The sequence below is a fragment of the Microcebus murinus genome, chromosome 21 (assembly GCF_040939455.1).
Source record: "Microcebus murinus isolate Inina chromosome 21, M.murinus_Inina_mat1.0, whole genome shotgun sequence".
In the NCBI taxonomy this organism is placed as follows: Eukaryota; Metazoa; Chordata; class Mammalia; order Primates; family Cheirogaleidae; genus Microcebus; species Microcebus murinus.
In genome coordinates this window covers 41161766-41183463 of record NC_134124.1, presented here as the reverse complement: position 1 = coordinate 41183463, position 21698 = coordinate 41161766, and the positions used below count along the sequence as shown (strand labels likewise).

Below are 21698 nucleotides of genomic sequence, written 5' to 3'. Positions count from 1 at the left end.
TTCCTGACCATCTCCCTTGGGTGTGTGGACACAGCCAGTTCCACACAGCGCCTTGTCTGCCTGTCCCCCGTGTTTGAGTGGCCACAGCCAGTTCCACACAGCGCCCTGCCTGCCCGTCTCCCGTGGGTGTGTGGACACAGCCAGTTAAACACAGCACCATGCCTGCCCGTCTCCCGTGGGTGAGTGGACATAGGTAGTTCCACACAGTCCCCTGCCTGCCAATCTCCCATGGGTTGTGGACATACCCAGATCCACACAGCACTCTACTTGCCTGTCTCCCTTGTGTGAATGGACACAGCCATTTCCACACAGTGAACTGCCTGCCAGATCCCGTGGGTGAGTGGACACAGCCAATTCCACACAGCGCCCTTCATGCCCGTCTTCTGTGGGTGTGTGGACACAGCCAGTTCAACACAGCGCCCTGCCTACCCGTCTCCCTTGGGTGTGTGGGCACAGACATTTCAACACAGTGCCCTACATGCCCGTCTCCCGTGGGTGAGTGGACACAGCCAGTATCACACAGCCCCGTGCCTGCCCGACTCCTGTGGGTGAGTGGACAGAGCCAGTTCCACACAGCGCCCTGCCTGCCCGTCTCCCATGGGTGACTGGACACAGCCATTTCCACACAGCACCCAGCATACCAGCATTCCATGGGTGTGTGGACACATCCAGTTCAACACAGCGCCCTGCCTGGCCGTCTCCCGTGGATGAGTGGACACAGCCCATCCAACACCGTGCCCTGCCTGCCCATCTCCCGTGGGTTTGTGGACACAGCCAGATGCACACTGTGCCCTGCCTGCTCGTCTCCAGAGAGTGAGTGGACACAGCCAGTTCCACACATCGCCCTGCCTGCCTGTCTCCCGTGGGTGTATGGATACAGCCAGATCCACACAGCACCCTGCCTGCCCGTCTTTCGTGTGTGTGAGGACACAGCCAGTCCAACAAAGCCCCGTGCCTGCCCGTCAGCCGTGGGTGTGTGGACACAGCCAGTTCCACAGAGCGCCCTGCCTGCCCATCTTCCGTGGTTGAGTGGACATAGCCAGTTCCACACAGCGCCGATCCGAACCGTCTCCCTTTGGTGAGTGCACACAGCCAGTTCCACAGTGCGCGCGGCCTCCCCGTCTCCTGTGGGTATGTGGACACTGCCAGGTCCACACAGTGCCCTGCCTGCCCGTCTTCCGTGGGTGTTTGGACACAGCCAGTATAACAAAACGCCCTTCCTGCCCATCTCCCGTGGGTGAGTGGAAACAGCCAGTTCAACAGAGGGCTCTGCCTGCCCGTCTCCCTTGGGTGAGTGGACACAGCCAGTTCAACACAGCGCCGTGCCTGCCGGTCTCCCAAGGGGGAGTAGACACAGCCAGTTCCACACAGTGCCCTGCCTGCCCGTCTCCCGGGGGTGTGTGGACACAGCCAGTTAAACACAGAGACCTGCCTGCCCGTCTCCCATGGGTGTGTGGTCACAGCCAGTTAAACACAGAGACCTGCCTGCCCGTCTCCCGAGGGTTTGTGGACAAAGCCAGTTAAACACAGCGCCCTGCCTGACCCTCTCCTGTGGGTGTGTGGACACAGCCAGTTCCACACAGCCCCCTAACTCCCCGTCTCCCATGTGTGACTAGACACAGCCAGTTCCACACAGCACCCAGCATGGCCGTCTCCCGTGGGTTTGTGGACACAGTTCAACACAGCGCCCTGCCTGCCTCTCTCCCATGGGTGAGTGGACACAGCCAGTCCAAAGCAGCACCCTGCCTGCCCGTCTCTCATGAGTGTGTGGACACAGCCAGATCCACACAGCACCCTACCTGCCCATCTCTCGTGGGTAAGTTGACACAGCCACTTCCACACAGTGCCCTACCTGCCAGTCTACCGTGGGTAGACTGAAGGAATGTAGGATGAATGAATGACTGAGGAAGAGACTAAGTGCTTAGGACAGAAGGAACATTGATCAAGGAAGGCTTTTCAGAGGAGCCCTACTTGGGTAGGGCTTAAAGGATGAAGTAGGAGTTTACCAGGTGGAAGAGAGGGCTAAAGGCATTCTAGGCAGATGCAAAGGAATGACAGGTTGCAACACCAGTCTCTCATTTTTTTTTAAAAAATCACAACGCACAATGTACATACATACACACCCAAAATACACATACACAGAGTTGGAACCTTATAATGTACAATGGCCCTCTGATATTTTCTGGTCTATTGCCTTTTTGTAAATGCTAGTGGGAACTACTCATTTGCTGTGATATGGGCACAGGAGTCTGGGAAATGTGGAGGCCATAAGGGTAATTTGGAGCTAGACTGCAAGGCTCTTTGAGGCCAGGGTGACAATATTGGACCCTTTTCAGCCCTTGCCTCCCCTGCCTTCTCTGTGAAGTCTGACACTAAAAACTCCTTTCTTCTTCTCACTCTCTGATTAACTCCCTACCTCTGGGGCTCATCTTCATCAGTCACATTTAGTGTCTCCATTTCCCCAGCTGATTATTTAAATCATGCTGAGTTCCTGGGGTCCTGCAAAGGGCTTTCCCCACTCATCCATCTCGGCCTGCCAGGCTGTCCTGTCCACCTCAGTGTGAATCCCTGCCCACTCCTGGCAGTGGTGACCCCGCACTCTCCACAGCCACAACTCTCCTTCCTGAGCACCAGGCACACGCCTTGAGCCACCCCTTCAGTGACCTACAGACACTTCAAGCTCAGCTTGTCCAAAACCAAGTTAATCTCCCTGAGAACTCCTTCCTGGGTCCCTTTTCTGTGTTGTCCTCACCAGTCACATTCTCTCCCGGGACAGGATGCTGTCCTCAAGGCCGTCCCCATCCTGCCTATCCTGCCTTCAAACTAGCTCTCAAGTCCATCCCCTCCTCTCCTCACCATCTGCTCCCACCTTGACCATCCTGGGCCTGCTCCCCCAGTATGGTTGTTGAGACCTCCTGACTTGCCCTCATTTCTGGCCCTCTTCTGTTGGTTCCCACAACAGCCACAATGAGCCATCTGAGGTGTGAATCTGTTCATGTGACATCTGCTTCCCTTTATAATAAGGACCACATTTCTTAATATGCCATGAGTCCCCAGACTCCATGTCAGGCCTTTTCCCTGCAAATCTCCCCGCACCCTCATTCCCTTTGATACCCCATTCTCCAGGTACCTTGGACCTCCATGAGCCCTGCTTCCTTGTGACCAGTGTCATCTTGGGGTGCCTTCACCCACGTGTCTGGCTCCCAGGCTGGATGTCTCCAGTGCAGAACTTACCTGGGACTGTGGACTGGAGCATTCACACTTGGCCCCTACCTATGCCTGGGCTTCCTCACAGCATGGCAGCCTCCAGGCTTCTTCCATGGTGGCTCAGGGCCTCAGCATGAGTGTTCCAGCCAACAAAAGGCAGGCTGCATAGCTGCACTGTCTTTTATCCCTGAAACTTGCTATTTGTGCACACAATTCTGCCACACCTTATTGGTGGAAACCATCACAAGCCTATCCACCCAGATTCAAGCAGGGATGGTACAGAGAACCCATCTCTCAATGTGGGGAGTGTCAGATAATTTTGTGGCCATGTTCTAAATGCACCACCCTAACCCACACCATGAATATTTTGTAAACCGGAGCTGTGGTCTCCTCTCTGCTCTGCCTGGCTGCACTTTGCTTGGCCCTCCCCATTCCCTTAGTGGGTTCTCTGCAGGACAGCCAAAGGGAGCTTTTGAATGCACAAAGCAGGTAAGTCACCCACTTCTTCATCCCCCCAATGTCTTCCACTGAATGTACCCCTGAAATCCAAAGTCCTTGATGTGCCACACAGTGTTACAGGGTCTGCATACCCCACCTTCTACCTCCCCTGCCAGGCCTTCTTTCTCTGTCTTGAGCACAGCCCATCATCATCACATCCCTTGGGCTCATGCCCATCTCTGAGGTTTTGCACTTGCTGGTCCTTCTTCCAGGAATGCTGGGTCCCCAGATCCTTCAGGTCTCAGCTCCAATGCCACCTTCTCAGATCTAAAATAAACTCCAGCACCCAGTATTCCCTCTCCCATAACCCAGCTTTGCGGTCTTCACTTGAGCCTGTGCTACCTAAAACCGTGCGTTTGTTTACTGACGGTCTGTCTCCCTTCTTGACTCTAGGAGGAGGGGCTCTGGCCTTTCTTGTTCCTTGTGTCCACAGTGCCCACCATGGTGCCCGGCACAGACACGTGTGCAACGTAAATGCATGAAATGCACAGTGGCTTTCAGGGAAGTGTGTGTGTGTGTGTGTGTGTGTAATTTAGAAAGGAAGTCTTTGAAGGACAGGTGGGGTAGGGGAGAGGTTACTAGAGTTGAGCACACCTTGTTTCTGATGTGGCTTTACCGCTTACTAGCCAGAGACTTTGGGGAACCACCTTCATCTCCTGGAGCCTCCATTTCTTCAGCTGAACCTTGAGTCCGATATCCCCTAGCTCAGTGGACTGGGTGTCTATGGAAGGAAGTTGGTCAGCACCCTGGTCAGCCAGGATGCTCAGAGCCCTCCGTCCCCGGGAGCGAGGCCGAGCTGCATCACCGGCCGCGCCCGCCTGGTGTCGCCTCGAGCGCGCTCGGAGAGGCCCGCTGAGCGGCACGCCCGGGCGGCTCGGACGCCCCCGGGCCGGGCTGTGCGGGGTAGCCGGGCCTCGGCCCACTCCGTCTGCCAGCACTACAGGACCCCACGGAGGCTGCCCGCACCCTCCAATCGATAGGGGTGGGGAAGGAAGAGGCGGAGCCCGTTGCACCCGCTGGGCCGGTAGCGTCGCAGAAGGCGCGCCCTCCCCTGAAGCTGGACTAGCGAGCCGGGGGAAGGGGGAACGGAGATGCGCCCCGCCACCCGCGGCGGGACCGCAGGCCAAGGCCCGAGGGCTCTCGGCCGAGTCTGATCCCCTCCACCCGAGGGTAGCGTCTGGATGCCCACTCGTCCCGCAACCTGCGAGTTAGTGACGCGTGGGGTGCGAGCGGTCTCCCACCTACCCGCAACCGCCTCTGCGCCCCCGCCTCCCGAGGCAGGGAGGGGGCACGCGGGAGTGCACGGAGAGAGGCGCGAGCGCGCGCCCGGGGATGGCGGGCCTGTCCCGCGGGCGCGGGGACAGGGGAGGGCGCTCCGGGGAGGGAGTGGGGGAGGGGAGGGGAGAGGAGGGAGGAGCGGGAGCGGGGGCGGGGGCGGGAGGCGGCAGTGCCCCCGCACTGCCCGCGCCTCGCACATTTGCACCGGTAGCCAGCGCGCAGCCCAGCGTCTCCCCGCGCCGCACTCGCTCCTCCCTCCCTCCTCCCGTTCCGTGGCTCCCGCGCTCCTGGCGAGGCTCGGGCGCCGAGCGCTCGGACGGGCGCACGGACAGACCGCCGCGGGGACGCCTCGGCCCGCGCCTCCGGGCGGGCTATGTTGATTGCCCCGCCGGGGCCGGCCCGCGGGATTAGCACAGCCCGGCCCGCGGCCCCGGCGGCCAGCGGGGACTATGAACCGGAAAGCGCGGCGCTGCCTGGGCCACCTCTTTCTCAGCCTGGGCATGGTCTACCTCCGGATCGGGTAAGGGCTGCCTGTGCCCCTCCACGCGTGTCCAGGCAAAGTTGGCGCGGCCCGCGGAGGGAGGTGTGCCGCTCGGTAGCTGCTGCCGGCCACCAACTCGCTCAGCCTGTCCGAGAGCCGGGTGGGCGCGGCGTGGGAGTGGTGGGCGCACAAAGGCGTCCCGCAGGCGGACACCCAGGAGACTCAGGCAGGGGACCGGCCATCCGGAGAGCCTCTGAATGTTCAAGCCCCCAGAACCTGAGACAGCCAGCAGGGACGCTCCAGCCTGGGGGACTGTGAGAGGGCCGGCTGCCGGCAAGGCTCAGCCTATCCCAAGGACCCTTCAGACGGGGCCTAGGGAGGGTAGGTCGCGGCTGCTCCCGCAGCTCAGTTCCCAGACCCAGAGAGGGACTCTGCACACGGAGACTGCGGCTCCTAGAGACTGGACAGTCCCCAGGTGGCAGGCGCGGCGGTCTGTGCAAGCAGGGAACAGGTACCCGGAGGGAAGGACATTTGGGGCAAAGGCTTAAACCGCGACTCAGAGCTCTAGCACCACCCAATTTCCAGGGACCCTCAGACCCCCAGAGCTCCTTCTCTGGCCAAGGGATAGCGCCTCCCAGCCCCAGCAAACACAGACGTAGGACGAGAGATGGCCCGAGACGCCAGGGAGACTAGCTCACGGAGCCAGCACGGGAGAGGCACCCAGGGCACTCTGCACCTTGGCACTGGGCACCGGAGGCTGCCAGGTGCCCGCAGAGTAGCCCTCAGGCGTCACCCCAGCATTTCTGCGCGGGGAGACTGTGAGGGGGGTCTTGGCCTGTAGGCGGGAGGGGATGGCTGGGAGCGTCTTGGAGTTGCATTTGCGTGGCCAGTCACCCTTTGTACTTAGGAGATAATGCGTGTGGGACACGGAGGGCAGGTGTGGGGCTCTAGGGTTGATAGAGGTTCTGGCGCTTCACCACCCAGCACTGACCGCCCCTCCCCCGCCACCTCTTTAAGGAGGAGCGGAACTCAGGGGCTGCAGCCAGGGGGCATGTGTAGCACATCCTTTGTGTTTCACCACAACTACCCCCAGCCCCCCAGGTTCTCACCCGCGTGTCTGCGACAGGGTCGCTTAAGCAGTGGAGCCGTGGCCAACAGGTGCTCACCGAGGACCAGGCTGCCGCCAGCCCTGACCGCGGGCGGAGAGGCGGCTGCGGGGTCCAGCCTGCCGGCGCGTTTAAGTGTTATTGATTCGCCCGCGTCTGGGTGGCTTTTCTCTTTTCCCTGCTTTAATCTTCATCTTGGCCCGCGCTCCGCCGACCCGCACACATCCAGCATCCAGGAAGCGGCTCAGGCCCACTGGCTCTCGATGCCTGCGGCTTTATCTCCTTTTTAATTAGAAACAGGGCGGAGGGTCCCGGGGAGGGCAGAGAGAAAGGAAAAACAGCAGAAAATAACCTCCCCTGGCCGCCCCGCCCTCCCTGGGCCACCTCCGGCGGTAGGGAGCAGGCAGGGCACTGGCCTTCCCCCTCAGGGGAGGCCAGACTGGGAGGTGGGGGTTGCATGGTGCCTTAGGGCCAGGCCCTGCTGCTCCCTGAGCCCCAGGCTATTCATCTGTAAAATGGGCTGGGGGGTGAAGTCCAGACGTCCCTAAGAGGTCTTCAAGTTCCCTAGATGTGACTAGCTCCTAGCAGCTTCTGATTGATGGTGGGACATCTGCACTGTTCTTATTTTATTTGAGTAGTTCAGGGGATTCCGCACTAGCCCTCGTAACAATCTGATCCAATAATAATCACTACAACAGCACCACATTCACTGAGTATTCAGTATGCTCCTGGCACTTTCTAAGACTTCCTGTTGTAACATGCACGTTTCATGGCATCCCTATGAGCTGGGGACTAGTTACCAATACCCTCCTTTTAGCAACAGGAAAACTGAAATACAGAGAGGGAAGAGAACTTGCCTGAGGTCACACAGCTAGTAAGTGAAGGCAGCTCAGATGTCAACCTAGGCCAGACTCTCAAGGTGTTTGACTATTGTTCCCCAGAATTCTTGGCCCCAATATACCATTACACTCTCTGCTGGTGTAAAGATTTCTTGCTGGTCAGCCAGGTGTTCAGAGGTTCCTCCTGACTTGTGGTGAAAACATCTCCACTCAATCTTCCCACTACCCCTTCCTCAAACATTCCGAACATTCTGGCTGTGTGGTAGACTCTGTTTTAGTGACTGAGGTACATGTGATAGAGCCAGGCTTTCACACCTCTCATACCTGCAAGCTGAATGCCTTCCTCCAGGTCTCAATCTTTGTGAGCCTCAGTTTCCAGATGCTTCAGATAGACATGATTGCTGCCCCACAGGGCTGTTTAGAAAGTTTGCATGAGCTGATGTTTGTGACAGGACCCGCCGTGCCACCTTGGCACATGGTGGGGAAGCCCCAAAAGTCCACTGATGCATTTTATGCATGTTTGGGGGCACCTGCTGTGTGACAGGTACTCACCCTGAGCAACATCCTTGAAGTGCCACAATCCATTCATTCAGAAGCCCTTTAGTGAAGCAGCAGTCTGCCTCCCTGCCCTCAAAGAGCATAGCCTCCCGAGGAAGGCAGGCGATAAACAAAGGAGCACTCAAGTTACAAACAACACACACATTAAAACATTTCAGAAGACCATGAATAACCAAGAGTATCAAGGAAACAGAACAGAGACTGTGATGGAAAGTTATCAGGGTGGGGAGGGCAGGGAGGTTCCCTTAGCTGGGGTGGTCAGGGAGGTGACCCTTGAGGTCACAGGATTGAAGACAAGCTGGTGACGATGAGGGGTGAGGGAGCTTCCAGGGAGAGGGCTAGCCAGGACAAAGGGCCTATGGTTGGGAGAGGGCCTATGTGTGGCGGGAGCCCAGGGAAGCAGGGCAGGGGCGGTCAAGTGTGCATATGGAGGGCAATGGGTCCACATCATCTCCAGGTGTCATTGACACAGGGGAGCCCATCCCTGAAAAATCCCAATTCCAGAACAGCTTCCCACAGCAGGGCCCCAGGGTGAGGTGCTTGCCCCGTAGCTGGCAGTGGCCCCCAGTAAGTAGACGCTCCTGTTATTATAACCAAAGTGGGACATTAGGGGAGTGGTCTTCTCTTTAAAAGTTCTCTTGATGAACTTTTGGAGTTATCTTGATATTAGAAATGGCACCACCAGATGCCCAGGAGTGACACTAGTGCCTCTGTTGCCCTTGCACCTTCTGTATCCCTGCCCGACCCTGCCCATCCATCAGGCCGTCAGCTCCACCTATGGCCATCCCCACCACTGCCACCAGGCCAAGCCACCACCACCTCTAGGCTTCCTGGTCCCCTGCTCCTGCTCTCGCACCCCCAGTCCTTTCACACACGGAGCAGGGGTCATCGGATCATGTCAGTGTCCTGCTGACAGCCCTTCCGTGATGCTGCCTGATGCACCTGAGAACATTCTGGCCCTGAACCAAGTCCTCTCCGCAGGCCCTGCTCTTCTCAAGCCCCGGTTTCACATCAGCCTCCATGGTCTTTCTGTTTCTTGGACACTTCAAGCTTGTACCCCTCCTAGAACTTTGCATTTTCTATTCCCTCTGCCCAGAATACCCATCCCCCCACCCACACTCCCACCCTGGGATCTTCCCCTGCTGCCTCCTGGCCATTCAGATCCCTGCTCCAATGTCCCTGCCTCAGGGAAGTCGCCATGAATGTCCCAGCTAAAGTGGCTCCTCCCCACCGCTGCACCCTCAGCTGCCGTCACAGCATATTCACTTCCATCATAGTGCGTGTCACTGTCTGAAACGGCCTGTTCTGTTCATTCGTGACACCTGCGCAGTCTCCCTCCATGGCGCCTGAGGCCATCGTCTGCCTCCCCGCCTGCCAGGCACACCTGTCTCCCAGCGCAGTGCCTGGCACGGCCAGGTGCCCCATAGTTATGTGTTCAGGGGATGAGTTGAGGAAGGTAGGAACTCTGGTGGGGACAGGCACACGCACCCTGTAGGCCGGTCACGTCCACAGTGGGACAGGTGTGCTTCATGGGCAGTCAGGAAGAAAACATCAAGACTTACGATTCCTTTTTAAGCTTTTTCATAATGAAACATATACTACAATGTGTAACCAGTTTTTGTAAATGAACATCTGTGTGCCCTTCAGAGGCGGCTGTGGCCCGGAAGTTTGAAGTCATCACTCCCTGCTTGCTTTTACAGCCGCACCGCGGAGGGCCTCCTAGCAATAGTGGGTTGCTTTCCCATGTTTTTGAGCTTCATCTCAATTGAATCCTACCACAAACTCAAGGAAGCTTAATTGAATGACTTGCTTTCTTCACTCAGTATAATGTTTGTAAAAATACATCATCTTTTTTGTAGTTTCTAAAAACTAAATCAAGCTTCACTAATATTGAATATATGCATTGATACAAGAGCCTACATGGAATTTATCAATTTATAAATGAATATACATGGGCTGGGGGTGCAGGATCAAAAGAGTTGGGAGACCCTTGCTGGGGGAAGTGGGGTGGCTAGGGATGGACACCTAGGTGGGGTCTCTTGGCGGTGCCATCCACCTTGCTGGCCTAACACTCCATTTCCCTGTGTCACCCTGCAGGGGCTTCTCCTCAGTGGTAGCTCTGGGCGCAAGCATCATCTGTAACAAGATCCCAGGCCTGGCTCCCAGACAGCGGGCGATCTGCCAGAGCCGGCCCGACGCCATCATCGTCATTGGAGAAGGTTCGCAAATGGGCCTGGACGAGTGTCAGTTTCAGTTCCGCAATGGCCGCTGGAACTGCTCTGCACTGGGGGAGCGCACCGTCTTTGGGAAGGAGCTCAAAGTGGGTATGTGCTCACCCTAACACCACAAGCAGGGTCTTAGAGGCTATGGGAGGACCAGAATACCCTTAGGAACTCCTGGGACCCCCTCACCTGCCCCCTGCTAGAACGTCCCTCCATATGGGATCTTGTAAGTGCCATGCCTTGAATTCAGGTCTGTTGAGGAGGGTCAGGTCTCTGCTTTGAGTCCATACTACCCCAATTGGTAAAGTTGAAAAGCAGCACCTGATGGCCCAGTACTAACCTGCTGATTCAGTACTAAAGTGCTGAATATGTCTTAAGCGGAAGCCCAAATGTAAAAATCAGTTGTTTTACCTAAAAATATGAATTTCTGGCTTCTTTTGAAAAGTTTGCAGATCTACCGATGGTTTACACATGTGCCCACATGGTTGCAGTGGGCTGGAGTTGAGAACACAGCTTCCTTTAGATAGAGCCTGGGTAGCCCATTCACTGCCGCAGTCCCCACCACTCCCTACGGCTGCCAGCCTGCACAATCTTGTTGCATAATCCACTGGAACCCTGTGGCTTTTGATATTGCAGCCCCTGTTTTACGAGAGTGGTCTGTGTGGTCTATGTGGACATACACACATAGACACACATATACACACAGAGTTTTGAGCCACACATTTGACTGCTAAAGCAATTTTGACAAAAGCCTGGTGGAAGGGGGATGGGGACAGCGATATTGGTCTCCTACATGTCCTAGTCCGTGAGGAGAAGGCGGCGCTGTGTGTCTTACTGTGTGCATCGGGACTCAGGGCCAGGGACAGCAGGCTTGCTTCTGCACCGTGAGCTTCCCTGCAAGTCAGAGCAGCCTCAGGTCTCTCTGGGCTGGGGTGGGTCACCTTCCCGCATGACTGCTCTAAGAGCACCCTGTGTTCTCTCTCTCCTCTCCCTCAGCCCCAACATCAGCATGTCCACTGGGATATTGCAAAGACCCACTCCAAATCCAGCCACTTCTCCATATACTCACTGCTTCCCCCTCAGGTCACGCTGCCTCACATCTGGGCTGTCTCATGCTCCCACCACCGCATCTCCTTGCCATCCCCAGCCATCCTGCAGACTCTTCTGCACCCAGCATGCAGGCTCATCCTTGTGAAATGGAAATCAGATTGTGTCATTACCTTGCTTAAAACCCTCTGGAGGCTTCCTCCCATCAGAAAGAAATCCCCATGACACTGCTCTCTGGCCACTGCTGCTCCCTCCCCTTCCCCTTGCTCACTCTGCCTAGCCTTTCCCCAAACACAGCACACTGGATACTGCTTTGGGGCCCGAGCACTGCACATTCCTTCTGTCTTAGCTCCTTTCCACAGCCCGCACTCCTGGCCCTGCTCAGGTCTCCTAGAGCCTCCTTGATCCGCCCATCGAAAGTCCTCTCTCCGCTGAAGCTGCATCCTATCCCATCCCAGCTCTTAGCGCTGTCTGTATCCATTCACTGGGAGGGTCAGCTTCATGAGGGCAGGGGCTCTATGCCCAAGCTCACCACTGAATGCTTTCTTCCCCCTTCCCAGTCCTGCAGCAGGCCTGGTTTTGTCACCATATTCTGTAGGTGCCTTCTTACCAAGCCCTGAGCAAACCGCAGAACAGGACCCTACACTCAGAGTAAATTGCAGAGAGGGTGGTGCCGCTCTTACGGAGCCTCTGTCTGCAGGCGAGCCTTTTCCAGCATTTGTGCTGTGCATGAGTTTGCCTTGTGCCTTCTGCCCTTCTTCTCCCGTTCCAAACCCCAAGGCTCACCTGTAGTGGAAAACTGAGGCCCAGAGAGAAGATGGGACTACCTGGTTCCTACAGTGAGATGGCATCATCACTGGCACTCTGATTTAGGGGACCAACATCTCAGTCTTGTGAGCTTCTTGTGGCTTATCTTGTCACATGTGGTTTTTCTGTACTCTCCTACTCAAGCTTTCTCTCTTTCTCTCTCTCTCTCTCTCTCTCTCTCTCACACACACACACACACACACACACACACACACACACACATGCACACACACACACCCTATTCCTAGGACCCAGGCCTAGACTCTGGAATTATTTTAAACTTGTAGCTTTTTTTTTTTTTTTTTTTTTTTTGAGACAGAGTCTCGCTTTGTTGTCCAGGCTAGAGTGAGTGCCGTGGCGTCAGCCTCGCTCACAGCAACCTCAAACTCCTGGGCTCGAGTGATCCTTCTGCCTCAGCCTCCCAAGTAGCTGGGGCTACAGGCATGAGCTACCATGCCCGGCTAATTTTTTATATACATATCAGTTGGCCAATTAATTTCTTTCTATTTATAGTAGAGACGGGGTCTCGCTCTTGCTCAGGCTGGTTTTGAACTCCTGACCTTGAGCAATCCGCCCGCCTCGGCCTCCCAGAGAGCTAGGATTACAGTAAACTTGTAGCTTTGCTGATATATGAGATGTTACAGATGGGGAAACTGAGGCTCAGAAGGGACTTGCCCAAAGTCAACAAATTTGAGTGCCAGGGTCTCCCAGGATGGGGTGCATTCCAGCACAACTTGCACCCTCAGAGTAGCCAGTGCATCGGCTGGCTTTAGAATAGTGCCCATGGGGGTGTAGCAAGAAGGCTGGGGGCGTCAGGACCTGAGCAAAGAGCCCCTGCTGTCAAGCAGCCCCCAGCTGCTGAAGAGGAGGAACACTGCCAGTTTACCCCAGAAAGGAGCAGAGTCCAGTGGCAAGAGGCATTCTATTGGGCTTGGGCATGCGGAGGTTGCCGTGGGGAATTCCAGCAAAGAGGAGCCCAAGAAAACCCATGAGATAGGGATGCCAGGGCAACCATCTGCAGGCCCAGAAGGGAGTGGGAGCTGGAGTCAGGAAGTCTGACTGTGGGGTCAGTCTAAGGAGTTTGAATTTCTAGGTGGTAGAAGCTGTTGGAGGGTTTTGAGCATGGGCGTGACTGCCAGACGTTAGGTGGAACCTGTGAAATTACTGCTGTGTGATGATTTTTGAGCCACAAAAATGGTAGTGCCATATGATTCAACCTAATAGAAATTCTGGAAAATTCATTAAAGGTTGCATATAAATTCATTCATTCATTATGTCATTCATTGATTCATTCACACATTCACCACATAATTATTGGATGCCCATTATGGCTGGAGGCTACTGTTCCAGCATGTTTGGCCAGGAAAGGCCTCTGGGTTTGTGAGGGAGGGGAGCTCTGGGCATTTCTGGTGGAAGAGCAGGCCAGGCAAGGGGAACAGTAATTGCAAAGGCCCTGAGGCAGGAATGTGGTTGGTGAACACCTTGAGGAACAGTGAGGAGGCCGGTGTGGCTGCAGTACAGTGATGGGGGAAGAGGAAGGCTCAGACAGCCAGGAGCTGAATGGCGCAGCATCTGTTGGGCCAGGTCAGGAAATGTGAATGGGGAGCCCCTAGAGGGGGAGGGTAAGAGAATGACAGCATCCAAATTTGGATTTAGCAGCACTGTTTCAGCTGCTGGGAAGAGAATGAACTGCAGAGGGGCAAGTGTGGGAGCCAGGTGTCTGGTTGGGTCTTCCAGGCAGGAGGTGACAGTGGCTCGGGCCTCAGTGCTGGCGGTGGAGAGCTGTCTCAGAAGCAAGCTGCCAGGATGAAGGGAAGCTGACAACCTACTGGCCAGCCAGGAAGGGCTTATCTTGGCCTGGGCTTCTAGGGTAGTGGCTGTGGGACCAGAGGGAGAGGAGTCGAGTGAGACCCCGTCAGTCTGAGAAGTCACGGAAGTGACTTCTGAGCTTTGTTTTCCTTCTACAGAAACAGGTTTCCTGCTCCAGGGCACCTTTACAAGAAATAAGCCTCACATTTAGGGTGACGGGCTCCTCACCAGTGCTCTCACCCCTGAGGGGTTGCCTCTTTCTGGGAATGACCAGCTAACAAGTACTGCCTCTTAGGGTGAGGATCAGCGGTATGGTCTTTGGCTTTTGGAGTTCTGGCCCTCAAGTCCTGACTTTGCCCAACAGGACCCACCAGCTGCCTTTGAAGAGATTCCCAGAAGCTCCACCCCATATTTCTGCTTACATCTCATTGGTCAGAACCTAGTCACATGACCACATCTAGCTGCAGGGTATGCTGGGAAATGTAGTATTTTATTCAGAGCGGCCATGAGAGTAGCTAAGGCTCTGGGACCGAAGAAGAAGGGCTCTCTATCCCATAGACCTGAAATCTCATCCTCCACCCCCACCTCACCCTCCAGTCAGGTCCCCAGCTCTGCCTGTGCTTGGTGGCCCTGTCTTCCCTCTGAGTGTTCCAGTTTTCCTGCGTAGATCTGAGGAGCAGGTGATGGGCATGCAGTGGGTAAGCCCCCTTAGACGCCAGAAACTGACACCCAGTTCAAGGTGTGTTAGGTAAAAGGGGGACTGTGTGGCTGCCTGAGGAATCGGGAAGCCAGGGGGTGTTTCTCAGGCTTTTGGAATGGTCGGGCCCAGGGGCAGTGTTGGGCCAGCAACCCCAGGGCCACCTCTTGGTGCAACACGATGGCAGACACAGGTCCAAGGCTACTTCCAGGTTCAAGTCCCCCCAGAAAGAGCCTTGGTCTTTCCCCAGCAGCACCTGCAGAAATTCTGAGTTTCACTCTGATGGGACCAGCTAATGGGGGTTGACTTTCAGTGGTGTGTCCACCCCAAACCCATCACAGTGGCCAAGGAAAACAGTGCTTTTGCTGACCTGGCCTCGGAGCCCCGCCCAGGCCATCTCTCAGGGGAGAGGATTGGTCTCAGGGAGGCTCATCTGCTGGGGCTGTCCTACAAAACACCACAGATTGGGTGGCATAAACAACAGAAATGTATGCCTGACAGCTCTGGAGGGTGAGGTCTGAGACGGAGGTATGGGCAGGTTTGTTTCTCCTGTGGCCTCTCTCTTTGATTTGCATGTGGCTGCCTTCTCTCCATGCCCTCATGTGGCCTTTCCATTGTGTGTGTGCTCCTGGTGTCTCTTATCCTGTCTCCTCTTTTACAAAGACACAAGTCACACAGGATTAGGGCCCATGTTAACAGTCTCATTTTAACTTGATCACCTCTTTAAAGTTCCTAGCTCCAACTACAGTCACATTCTGAGGTAGTAGGGTTAGGGCCACAACATGTGAATTCTGGGGGGACACAACTCAGTCCCCTGCTTTAGGGAAAGCAGCATGGTCCCTGCTTTAGGGAAAGGCGTCTGGGGTGTGGTAGGAGGTGAGCTCCCAAGATGGCGGGAGAGGTGTGGATGGTGGAGATGGCCTTGACCTGGGTCTTGATGGGTGGAAACATATCCACAGTCAGTGAGTGGGACCTCAGGCAGAGGGACAGCGGGGCAAAGACATGGGCCTGTGGGAGATAGGGGTGGTGAACAGGGGTCTGCAGCCTCAGGGACCAGGTGAGATGGCAAACCGGCTATCAAGAGTCTCGAATGTCAGGGATTGCTTGAGTGTCATGTGCGGCCCCACGTCATTTTGATCAGCTGCCACCCAGGCCCAGTGTGACCATCAACCTTGGAGGAAAGCTAAGAAGTCCCTCACCTCCCTCTAGGCTTCTCTTTTGCTTAAAGAATATAGTGAGCCCTCCTCGAACTTTCTACCCAACACAACTACTAGACACTTGTCATCCACCTCTCTGAGCCTCCCTCCCAAGCCAAGCATCCTCGATTCTGAATCTTGGGTTTCCCGTTCCCTTGTTGTTTATGTGTAATTTATCTTATAGATCCATTCCCTAAAAGCACACCATTTCATTTGGTTGCATTTAGTTGTGGTTGTGAGTCCCACCCCCGCCAGACAGCGTGTTGCTCCTCGGCCTCCCCCACACTCAGTACTGTCCCGGCTCCTGCATCTTCACCCCGTGAATGGTGGAAAATGCAACCTCACTGTTGTCTGAATTTGCATCTCGCTGAGAAGTGATGAGGTTGGAACCTCTTCCTATGCTTACGGGCTGCACCTCTTCGTGCTTTTCGCCCACTTTCTGTGGGGCTGTGGGTTCTTCCATGAGGTTGGCCAATGGGATTTAGCTGGTGTCGAGGTTCAGGGGAGCTGGGGCTGACTCTGGTGGCGCCTCAGGGTGAGTGGCCACGTGGGGCTTCCCTCTCTCTCCTGTCTACTGTCTCTTTACTGAGGAGCTGAGACGGCCCTCTCTCCTCCTCACCTCATTTGGTCCTTGTCATCCCCAAAAGGAAGTGTGTCCACCTCCATCTCACTCAGTGAGGCAGAGGCCACCAGAGTCATATGGCTGCCTTGTGGCAGGGATGACGTCAGTAATGAGCTCACTGTTGCTGGAAGGATTCTTCTGTCCATGTAAGCCTGCCAGATCTGAGATTCTCAAGGCTGCCATGTGTGTGGGAACCTCTTGTCTTGTTGCAGGCTGTGAGGTGGCCAAGCGAGCACTGGACTTGGAGTCGCATGGACTGGTTTCCATCCCAGCCCCGCTCCTACCTTGCTGGTGACTCTGAGCACAGTCTGCACATCTGCAGAATCAGGGAGTCACACAGCCCACCTCTCTGGGTGGCAGTGGCATTATGTGATATAGGATGTAAGATCCTGGCATGTGGTGAGTTGGGTCTGTTAGAGGATGTCCCTTCCTCCTTGTGTGACATGTCATATGAAAAGAAATTTAAGGAATTGGAGATGCTCTGGCTTTTATTCTTGGTGCAGTGGAAGCTATTGCTCTGATTACTAATCTAAGCTCACTATTTGGACTCTACCTCCTAAATATATCCCCACATCCCTCCACTTCTCACCACCTCCACAACCAGCTCCTGGTTCAAGCCTCCATCTTCAGAGAGTTGTTGCCTGGACAACTATTAACACATCAACCTCCTAATGTACCCACCTCCTCTCTCAGACCCCTGCCCAGGCAGCCATCCAGCGTAGCATCTTCCCAGGGTCACCACAAGCATGGCGCCCGCTGTGTAAACGTCACTGTGCTTTCCTGTTGCCCTGAGAACAAACTGCAGACTTGCTTCCTGCTCCCTCACAGACCTCTGCTGAAGTCCTTCCCCCTCGGGGCCGTTGCCCTCAGTGTTCCTGCTACCTCAGTGCTCTTCCCCAGACATCAGCTTGCCTTGCTCTCCCACCCTTTCAATGTCTGCTCACCTGTCACCCTCAGAGAAGCCTCCACTACCCCCTCTCCAGCATAGACTGCCTGTCCCAGCCTAGCCTTACCTTGGTGTTTTTATTTGCTCATTTGTGCTAACAGTTTAGGCCTGAGGCCTCCTGCTGTGGCCCTTGACCACATGGGAGTAATGATGGCACCTACCTCACAGGTGGCGGGAGGAGGAGATTACTTACTCCACTCAGAGCCATGCTTGTGCACAGCAAGCGCTCCACACATTGCAGTTGCGTTGTTATTAGTGTGCCTATCTCCACCCAGAAGGAGCTCTGTGAGGGAACAGAGGCCTGTGACACAGTCCCTGGCATATGGAGGGCAGCGTCCCCACGGGAGGGCTAAGTGGATGTAGGGACACCATGCCCCAACTCATCTTTGGGGCAGGGGTGGAGAGAAGGACAGGTGGTGGGGGAAGTCCCTGAGTGATGGTGGCAGCCTGTCCTACCTGGCATTATGCAGGTCTCTACTCAAGGGCCACCTCCGCCAGGAGGTCTTCCTTGATTATCCCACCTGAGACACCTCCCCTCTCCCTGCCCCAGCATGGCACCCTGTGCTGTTGCCTTTAGGACACTTAACCACTTTGGGAGGTGACTTTGCTTATTTTGCAAGAATGTGTCTAGCATTAGTCTTCTCCCCCACCACGAGGCTCCTTGGAGCCTGGACCTGCTGATCGTCTTCTTCCCGGCCCAGTGCCTGGCCCAGGGCCTGGCATGCAGTAGGTCCTCATGGAACCCGTGAAGAAGCGCCTGACCTGGGGCAGGCAAGCTCCTTTCTACCTACATGTCCATGGTTGCTCTGAGTCCTGGAGCACAGGCCTGAGCAGCACCTCACATACAAGTGTGCTCAGTGCTCCCTGTCCTGTGTGGGTACAAGACTGACCCAGAATACAAGACTGACACTCATGTCTGCACGTTGTCTTTTAGATCCATTTTAGCCAAGCATTCCCGCTTGCCAAAATCTGTTTGAATGTTGATTTGATCAGCTATTCTCTTTCCTCTTCTACCTTTGCATTGGCTTCTACTGGGATAAAGTGTGGACTCAAGGCCTGGACAGGCTCCTGCAGCACGACTCAGAGGAGCTGAGCCAGGGTCTGCTCAGCCAACCCCACTCCCGCTCTCCATCCCACCCCACCCCACCCCACTGCCAGCTGCCCTGGGGAGAAAAGGAGGTTCCCTGGAGGAAAAAACGGGAGAACTCAGCGTGTTGTTCTCCCTGCTCCTAGACAGTCAGAGCACCCACCAGCATATTAAAGGTTCTGAAAATTCCTGCAGACAGGAAAGCAGCTTGAGCAGGCTTCGTCCCCTTTTTCCCAAACTTAGATTCACTGACCATCCTGTGGAGCTGCTCTTCAGGGGCACCTACACCGGAGCCTGCTCTGGAGACCCTGCAGATGGACAATACTCAGAATGGGGTTTCTGGACCAACCTGGAGTCCACCAAAAGTATATCCACCCAACCTTGATATCAGTATCTGTCCCCAGGAGGCACATCCTAGCTTCTGACTTTGACGTGGACAGTGAAATCTGGTCTAGTCCATGTTAAAGTTCCTTCACTCATGCATACAACTCAGAATACCTGGTTTTCTATACAGGTGCAGAACATTCCACATAAATGTAGAATATATATACAGTAGTGCACTGTATAGAAGGAATAGTACAAATCCAAAATATAAGTATGTAATATTTTATTTTTTCCTGGTGCATTCAGTTAAATTTATGTAAGTTAAATGCTCATGGGATAAGCCCTCCGTCCCCTGACCTGTATGTCCACCCATTTACCCACTTCCTGTCGGCAGGTGTTTATCAGAGTCTCTGGGAGTAAATGCTGGGGAACTACACATGGATTGGCTGCAGGCTGTGCCTGGGGTGCTTGCTGTTTGATGGGTGCAAACAGGGAAGTTTGAGCTGAAAAGTGCTCTGGGGACCTGGTGGAAGATGAGAGGGCACTGGGAGAATGAGCCCAGAAGCTGCCTACAGGGTCACCTGGAATAGGGGCTGTCCATAGCCTGGGGGAAGAGGAGGAGCAGCAGGAAAGTCTTGGTGGTGTGACCCAGATGGAAGCCCTGGGCATCCAGGGCAGCTTGGCACGGGGACTCCAGGGTGTGGGGTAGAAGGGCCAACAACGATGGTGAATGAGGGGGGACCAAGTTTGGGGCACCAGACTCAGGGGACTTGCTTGGCAAGGGATTTGTCAGAGGGATTTAATCAGGGGTGAGACAGGACATAGGAAGATGATCAAATTCTTTGCACACACAGAAATTTGCTATGTCTCCAGCATTATCATCGGCAAAGAAATGGTGATTTCCTGGCCTGTGCTCCTGGGGATGGCTGCATTCTTTTCCACATGCTCACGGCCTCCCGTTGGGTACCCACCCCTGCCCCCGCCGGAATTTTTCCAGGGATGGGCACAGATGACCTAGGATTCAGCCTCTGGAGTCCACCCTCCTCTGTGAACCAGGAAAAATTGATGCATTTGTGGGCTCTGCTTCCATCTAATTTGTCACCGCTTCTCTTGAGCAATCACTTGAGCATCTCCCTCCTCTCCCTGAGGTGACTGGCTGGGCTCAGGGTCCCACATCTGGGGATCCACATGCCACAAGAAAGGGTTTCATCTTTGTAGCCATCTGGGGCTGTGAGCCCGTCCCAGAGCACACGTCTGGTGAGCTGATGAATGCTGGGGAGGATGGACGTGAAGACCTTTCCAGCGAGACAGACAGAAGCATGGGGCGGGCCAGCTCCACTTTTCCCTGCCATTTCTTAACAGTGCGCCAGCTTGCCCAAGCAAAAGTCCTATTCTTCCCTATTCTTGCTTAGAACACAGCAAACAAAGGACTTTTGTCTCGTTTGCATTTTTTTTGCAAGCCTCAGTTCATCCTGGGTTTTAGCTCTCCTGACAGTATTCTTTGAGATGAGTCTTTTGTTGTAATGTCCTCTTTCCAGCTTTCAAATGGCAGACAGACACACACACTCTCTCTCACTCACTTGCTTTCACATGCACATTCATTCATTCATTCAAGTGTTGAGGTTTCACAGATAAATAATCCAAGTCCCCACAACCTAGTGGGGAGAAACTGATAATCCCATTCCATACAAAATGAGGATGGATAAGGTGCTGGCCCACAAACGGAGGGAGGGGACAGGAGGGAGGCCCTCAGAGGGAAGAGGCTATGGCTTGGTGGATGTGGCACTAACCAATAGTGCATCTCATAAGAGCGTCCCAGGTGTGGGCCAAGCCTATTGTGCACATTGGTTTATTTGATCCTCCAAACAACCTTAGGAGGCAGGTATTATTCCCATTTCAGGAAACTTGAGAGGTGAATTAACTCACTGAAGGTCTTGCCACTGGGAAGAGGACCCAGGATGTGGACCCAGGCTCATTGGCCTTCAGGGCTCTGCTTTGAAACTACCTGGGCAACATTCACTGCTCCTCAGCCGGCAGATGGGCCAGGAAGGGCATGTCCAGGCTGAGGGAACAGCATGTGCAGTGGCAGGAAGGGGCAGTTACTGGCCACTGAGGGGTGGTCAGTAGTGCACTCTGGCCTTGTTCGATGGGAAGACAGACCCTATGATGGAGAGAAGGGAGGAGGTTGCACACGCCCCTCCCCCAGTGTCCCTAGCTGTGGGCCTGTTACCTTTCCAGGCTCAGCCCAGACACAGGCTCCCTGCACCCCCAAATCTTCCAGTTGTTTATCAAGAGACTCCCTGGTTCCTCTGGACAGAGACAGCCACATGTAGCATTCTGAGCCATTCAGAGGGGCTGTGATCTACCATGCCACGGGGCTGGCAATAGCAACCATTTTCCATCTGTGTATTTTCCAAATCATCATATATTTCAGCGTGTGTCACTGCACATTGCTTGCTCTCTGACCCCCTGGCTTTAAATAGCAAAAGAAAAAAAAAATACAATGCACTTTGTGGTTTCCAGTAAGATACCGTAAATACACCCAGATAATATTCCGGTGCAAATCATTTACAGCGGCCATGCAGGGCGGTGGAACGGAATCTTTCGGCAGGCTTGGACACCAGTTTATTTCCTCTGTACCCACCCACCAGGATCATTATGGAGCTGGAACCATGAAGGGTGCCGTCTGGGCTCCCTGTTTTCATCTCAGTGACAACACTCACCATTCTTTATTGAACACCTTCTGGGGGCTCTTGACACATTTAATTTTCACAGCAACTTGACAATAAGGTTTCCCATTTCATAGTTGGGGAAGCTGAGACTACGAAGGCAGAGTCCTTGCTCTGTCACCCCACTGAATAGGAAATGGGGAGAAGGGACCGACAAGCTCCATCTTATCTGTTCTGAGCTAAATCACCTGGGATGTCCCAGGAGGATGGTTCCCTGGGTGTCTGGGTGGAAACTTTACCTGGAG

At 54.8% G+C, this 21698-nt stretch overlaps 1 protein-coding gene across 1 annotated transcript in view; it reads left to right on the top strand.

Annotated features, from left to right (window-relative positions):
- Nucleotides 1–5249: 5249 nt before the first annotated feature.
- Nucleotides 5250–21698, top strand: part of WNT7A (Wnt family member 7A) — a 58629-nt gene continuing 42180 nt past the window's right edge. The window contains exons 1-2 of the mRNA XM_012752458.2: nt 5250–5503; nt 10065–10291. Coding sequence (XP_012607912.1) covers nt 5433–5503; nt 10065–10291 — 298 coding nt within the window. The 5' untranslated portion in view covers nt 5250–5432. The remainder of the gene's footprint in view (nt 5504–10064; nt 10292–21698) is intronic.